This window comes from Equus asinus, chromosome 6 (assembly GCF_041296235.1).
Source record: "Equus asinus isolate D_3611 breed Donkey chromosome 6, EquAss-T2T_v2, whole genome shotgun sequence".
NCBI lineage: Eukaryota > Metazoa > Chordata > Mammalia > Perissodactyla > Equidae > Equus > Equus asinus.
This window is the reverse complement of record NC_091795.1, coordinates 99,706,617-99,713,376: the sequence shown is the minus strand read 5'-3', so window position 1 is coordinate 99,713,376 and position 6,760 is coordinate 99,706,617. Positions and strand designations below refer to the sequence as shown.

The window sequence follows — 6,760 nt, the reverse complement described above, 5'->3', positions numbered from 1 at the left end:
CGACAGGCAGCGGTCACAATCGCCGGGTGGCGTCAACACAGGCGGGGAGCGCCAGGGACCCGTGCGCCCGGGCAGCTGCAGTCCTGCGCCCCTCGCGCAGCGCGCCCTGGCCGGTGCCCACGGGCGGTGGAGCGTCTGCTGTCCTCGCGGCCATGGGCACGCGCGGGGTCCCCGCGCTGGTGGACACCACGCCCGCCAAGACCATCCTGGTGTACCGCAACGGGGACCCGTTCTACGTGGGCCGCCGCGTGGTGCTGCCGCGCCGCCGCGCCGCCACCTTCGAGGCGCTGCTGGAGCAGCTGACGGAGCAGGTGCCGGTGCCGTTCGGGGTGCGGCGCCTCTTCACGCCGACGCGCGGGCGCCCGGTGCTCGAGCTGGCCGCCCTGCAGGCCGGCGGCAAGTACGTGGCGGCCGGCCGCGAGCGCTTCCAGAAGCTCGAGTGAGTGCGCCCCCTGCGCCCGGGCTCGCGGGGCGGACGGGGGCCGCGGGACCCTTCTCTGTCCCGAGCGCGGTGACCTGTCCTGTTCGCACAGGGCGGGGATGTGCCCTCGGGCCGAGCGCCGCCCGCCCTTGACGCGCGGGCACTGCCCCCGGGGGCTCCTCGTGCGGGCGGTGCACCCGGGCGCCCGGCGGTGGGGAGGGCGGCCGTCTGCCATCACCACGACCTGCGCACGTCAGGGAACGTTCGAAGGGGATGGAAAAGGGGGTGGCGGGCCGTGGGGATGACCAGAGGTTGCTCGGGGTAGGCCTCTTTGAAAAGATGTCCTCTGCACGAAGATCTGAAGGAAGAAGGGAGCGAGCCATGCGGACGGAGGAAAACTGGGGGAAGCAAGCTGAAGAGTGGGGATCAACTCCGGCCACCCCTCCACGGCGTGTGCAGAGACGGCTGTTCCGGGGTCGCTGGCCGTGCAGTCTATGAACGCACTTACTGAAGGGTGTAAATCCAGCCTTTTCACCGCTGGCTCTTCTGCTAGACTGTCACCCTACAGGACAGTGATCTGTAATCCTGGCACGTGAAGCAGCGCTGGAGTGCAGTACAGTCTCCGAAGGCTGGCCGGGAGCAAAGAAATGCCCTCCCCAGGGTCTGCTGCGATCAAGACGGCAGCCCCGGAGCCACGTGCTCTGCCCGGGGGACATAGCCTATGTATAAAGGCCAGGGCCACTGCAGAAAGCCATAAGCGAAGTTGACTGGTCATATTCAGGCTGCGGGTTGTACTGGAGGGTACCCACTCGATATGCCCATTTAATCCTCCTTGGTTAGCCTGGGACTGGTATTGCAATCCCTTTGAGATCTTTTTGACTCTGGGCTTATACAACACTGTTCTGCTTGTACTCTTACTTTTCTTCCTGGGAGTACCTCAGTCTCATAATTTCTCTAAACTTTCTTGGTAACTGTCATTATAAAATTTCTTTGCAACCTGAACCGCAATCTTGCAGTTCTTCAGAAATAGCTGCTGTGCGCTTCTTCGAGTCGGGCAGCCTCAGGTGCTGCAGAGGCAGCGAGGGCTTCATAGTGTATGTTTTGGGGAGATAAAAGACAAACAAAAAAGAAATTGGTAATACTATGACAGAAGCACAGGTTTAATTCTGTCTAGGTGCAGGACCTCAGAAAAGGCTCCCTTTACTAAACGGAAGTGGGTCAACTGTTCCTTAATCCTCCATGAATTCCTGACCTGCCTTAGCATTGCCTACTTCCTGTGTCTGCTTTTAAAAGAAATTATTCCTGTTCTTTACATTGTTGCTAACTCCATTTCTTTTATTGTGAAATATATCATATATACAGAAGAGCGGATACAATCTCTGTATAGTTTCAAGAATAGTAATAAAGCAAAGCTCTGAGTAAACCACAGCCCCGATTAAGAAAAAGCGTTACCAGTATTTTAAAAACCTCCTACCTCCACCCCTATCCTTTGCCCATAGGTAACCACTATTTTGGCTTCTGTAACAATCATTTTTTTGTAATAATCTATCCCTGAAGGATAGATTTTTTCAACGCTTTATGTTTGTATACTTTATGTAAATGCAATTATATTGCATTTTTTTGTTACTTACTTTTTCACACATTAATATGCTTGTGAGACTCATCCATGTTAAAGCATGTAGCTGTAGGTCATTCATTTTTACTGTTATTATTTCATTGACTAATATACCAGTTTATTTATCCAATCTGTTGATGGGTAATTTGGGTTGTTTTTAATTTTATGCTAAAATAAGCATTCTGCTGTAAACATTCTTTTGCATGTCTTTTGCATATGGGTAAGATTTTCTCTAGGAGGGTGTGTTAGCTATTTATTGCGTAACAAATTACCCCAAGCTTATTGGCTTAAAACAATGTTTATTGTCTCATAGTTTCTATGATCAGGAATTCCCGAGCAGCTTAGCTGAGTGTTTCTGGCTCAGAGACTCTCCTGAGGTTGCAATCAAGACGCTGGCTGCAGTCATCTGAAGGCCTCACTGTGGTGGGTACTTCCAGGCTCACTCATGTGGCCATGGCAGGAAGCTTCATCCTTGCTGTGTGAGCCTCTCCACAGGTGGCTTAGCAGCTGGCTCTCTGCAGTGGGAGTGATCCAGGCTGAAGCCACAATGTCTGTTGTTGCTGCTGGTTCTCTGTTATGCTGTCTTCTCTCTCCATCTGCCTAGTTATCTTTGACTGTGTGCTGGACACTACCTTTAAAACTTATTTTCAGAAATAATTTGAGGCCTAGGATGATAGTATCTTTTGCCAAAGTGGATTTTTGTATGCTTCAGCCAGGTACCTGTATCATCACCAGTTCATGATCATCTTAACACAGCTTCAGAGTGTGCGATAGTTTGGACCACCCAGATGGCTTGAAGCCAGGATGCTCCCTACCCTGGGTGCAGCCCTGTGGGGTCCCAGTTCACAAAGAGGGGTAGCTCACAAGGACCCCTGTTGTTGGTGGGCCCTGAACAGGGGCTTTTGCCTAAGTCTGTCAAAAACATGGTTCAGCCTCTTAGCTCTCTCTTCCTAACTGACAATAACCCCTGGGCCAAAGAGGCCCCAGATAGCAGGCTCATGTCTCTGGATTTCCCTTCTTTCCTGGAGCTTAGCCTGATAATCCCTCACTATCTTGTTAGATGTCTTATGTTTCAAAAAATTGTTTTTTGTTGATGCTGGCCCGGTGGTGTAATGGATAAGTTTGCACGCTTTGCTTCAGCAGCCTGTAGTTCCCCGGTTTGTATGCCGGGTGCAGACCTGTGCATTGCCTAACAAGCCATGCTGTGGCAGCATCCCACATATAAAACAGAGGAAGATGGGCACAGATGTTAGCTCAGGGCCAATCTTCCTCAAGAAAAAAACACTTTTTTTTGTTTTGTCCAACTTTATTAGTTTTTAGTGAAGGGTTGCTCAGTGTTGCTTAGTCCATGGTTCCCAGAAGCACGAGTCCTCTCTCCCTTGTTCTTCATGTACATTTCTGTTGCACGTGTGATTCTGTGGATGACCATCCTTCAGTCCGTGAAAGGTGTTTTTCCATTGTCTTCTAACTTAGAGGTTGCTGATGAGAAACCAGCTGTCATTCACTTCTTTGAAAGCACTATTTTATCTTTTTTGGCTATTTATCTTTGGCTATTTAAAATATCTTCTCTTTGACTTCAGTGTACTGGAGTTTAAGTGATATGTCGAAGTGCTGATTTATTCAATTCCCTTGAGTCTCTGGTGTGGTAGCTTTCATTCGTTTCGGGAAGTTCTCAGCCATCGTCTCTGCAGATGATGCCTCTGCCTTCTGCGTTCTCTGTTTGCTGCTGATCTGAGTCCATCTGGGTGGGCCTGTCCCATTGGCTGTGACCTCCAGGGGGCCTCCTCTTTTTCATGTATTTCTCTTTGATCTTTGTGCTCACCTCTAGGCACTTTATTCATGTAGATCCTCTGGCTAGCTTTTCTGCTGTGTATATATAACATGCTATCAAAGCAATTCATTGTTTTAAATTTAATTATTTTGTTTTTCATTTCTAAAATTTCTATCTGGTTCTTTTTCAAATGTTCCATGTTACTGTTTCCAGTTTCTTGGTCCTGCGTGCATTTCAAGCTTGCCTCTTGGGGAAGTAGTGTCCTTTTCTGGTCCATGTCTACATTCCCACTGTTTGAAACCTGTTTCTGCTCTCTGTTATTTCAGCTGGATTTCTCTCATGGTCCTTTCTATCCTTGTTAGTTTACTTATTTTTTGACTGTGAATGACTCCTTTTCTATGGAATTTTATTTGGGGAAATTCTTTGTGGGCTGAGATAAAGGTGAGACTCTCCAGAAAGGATTTCCACTTTCTTCTTCCAAACAGTGGGCATGCTCCCTAGCCAAAGATATTCTGAATTAAATGAGTAGCTTGAGTTTTTTTGGACCACCCAGATAGTGTGATTTGGGGAGCTAGCTGGCTTGGGATCCAGATTCTTAATGACATTTGCAAAGATGCAAACTTACCATCCTATTGTTTTTGAAGAAAAATTGTAAGTCACAGACATCATAGTTGCTAAGAGGTAAAGTTTGGGTTAATATGAGATTTTAGATTTAAATTTATTACTATGGTAATCCTGATGTGTATGAGAATTCACTGACAAGAATATCTTTCTTTGTAGATGTTTGATTTTGTGATTATTTTTTCAGGGTTATTTACTGCATGCTATAGACCGAATGTCTGTGTCCTCCCGAAATTCGTAGGTTGAAACCAAACCCTCCATGAGATGGAACTGGGAGGTGGGGTCTTTGGGTGGTGATTAGGTCATGAGGTTGGTGTCCTCATGAATGGACTTGGTGTTCTTACAAAAGACACCGCAGAGAACACCCTCACCTGTTCCACCATGTGAGGAAGCAGCGAGAAGACAGCCGTTTGTGAACCAGGAAGCAGGTCCTCACCAGGTGCTGTGATCTTGGACTTCCAGGCTCCGGCACCGGGAGGCACGTTTGTTGTTTAAGCTGCCCAGGCCGTGGTGTGGCTGTTGCTGCAGCCTGAACAGACTCAGACGCTGCTTATGCTGGATTCTGGTTCTGTAGCAGCGTCCAGTTTTGTTTTGCAACAACAGAAGAATACGTTTCTACAAAAATTGACTTCAAAATCCTTTTCCATATGTGAATGATGAAAACTATTTAGTTTTCCCCCCAAAACATTTCCTTGTAAGCGTGGCACATCTTTTATATGCAAGCAGATGAGGAAGGAACCTGTGAGGTGCCGGCTCTCATTCCTGGAAAGGGCTCAGCGGCGGCTGCTCTTCCCTCTTTCCTGAGGTCAAGAGAGTGTCTGATAGACCCTGGGAGCCCTCGAATTTTGTAGAGAAATTTTCAGAGTTTAGTTAAAATGTTTTGGACTTGTGGCAAAAATATTGAAAAAACCTTTGGGGTGTTTCTCTTTGCAGATTTCTTAACATTTAGTATTATTTTCTGTAAGGAAGGACATGTGATCCAGTTCCCTGAGCAGGGAGGGGAGACGGGATTCTGACGTGGTCAATGGGCTTGATTATTCTGCATTTCCATGTACCTTCATTGCTGCAAAATAGATGGGTGATATTTGCATGTGAAGTTCAACAGGGAGAGACATTGGGTTTCATTTTCTTTGCTGCTTTTTAGATCAGTGAAGTATGAAATCGGAATCCCGGCTTTGGTGAATAAAGCTCTGAAAAGTGTTTTGGCTTGGTTTCCGCTGGTATCAGTGAGCTAGCACTTGTCATAATGTATATTCTGTAATTACCGAGCCATCGAGCAGTTAAAATTAATTTTCACCAGCAAATAATCTTCTAATTGTGCCGCCGGCAAATGAGGTTTGAAGTGAAACCTGGTGATACATTAACCATCCTGGAGCTGTGCTCAAAATAATGGCTGTGAAACGGTACAGTGACAAGACCAACACCGTAAAAATCTATCAAATCTAGTCATTATTCAAACATTTCCTGCATTTTCTGGAATAAATTAATTTGAGATGAAGAACGTAATTTTTTCTCTACAAAACAAAATGTTACAGGCTGATGATTACTTTTCAAAAAAAAAAAAAGTCCCATAAAGGCTAGAATTAATTCTTTTGTGGAGAAAGCCACATTCAAAACAAAATCTAAAGCAGGGCAGTGTGTGTGTGTGTGTGTGTGTGTGTGTGTTTGGGGGAGACCCCAAAGAATCTGGACTATAGTAGGAATGCTGTCCTACTTACCTTATGAGTTTGTCGTTGAGACAAAGGAAAAGTGCTGTTTAGATCAAACTCTCCGAGTCCCTCTGCACCCCAATCCTTCCTCCTAACCTCCTGAGCACCCGTGTGTGCCCTGGGGAGTCGTGGACAGCAGGACCAGGAGGAGCGGGCGTGGAGAGGCAGCTGTGCCAGGGGAAGAGGAATGTGGTCTCAGAGCCAGAAGACCTGGGTTTATCCGAATCCTGGCCTTTCCTATCTGAGTAACATTTAGCAAATTAAATAACGTCTCTGAGACTCAGTTTCCTCATCAATAAAATGGGGTTAGTAATATCTACTCCAGTGTGGTGGGATGGGAATTAAATGGATGCAGTACTAACATGCCTGACACTGATGCTAGTGGATGGCCTCTTCCTTTCCTCGATTCTCTGGAAGCAGCAAGGAGGGACGTTACGTTGCACATTAACGTCCAGTCTCCGCTTCAAATACCTGCTCCCCCCGCCACCCCCAAGGAAACCTCTGGCCAACCAGGAAACTCCAAGCGCCTGGTTTAAAGACTCCAGTCCATTGCATGTCTGAGGAATTGCTTGTTCCTCTTTCTGTTCTATTTATATGTTCTTCGGGATGCAACGTTGAAACAA

The 6,760-nt window shown here is 47.2% G+C and overlaps 1 protein-coding gene across 1 annotated transcript in view; it reads left to right on the top strand.

Annotated features, from left to right (window-relative positions):
• The first annotated feature begins 152 nt into the window (after window positions 1-152).
• The window catches only part of DCDC2C (doublecortin domain containing 2C), a 70,659-nt gene continuing 64,051 nt past the window's right edge, over window positions 153-6,760 (top strand). Inside the window, exon 1 of the mRNA XM_070511487.1 lies at window positions 153-439. Coding sequence (XP_070367588.1) covers window positions 153-439 — 287 coding nt within the window. The remainder of the gene's footprint in view (window positions 440-6,760) is intronic.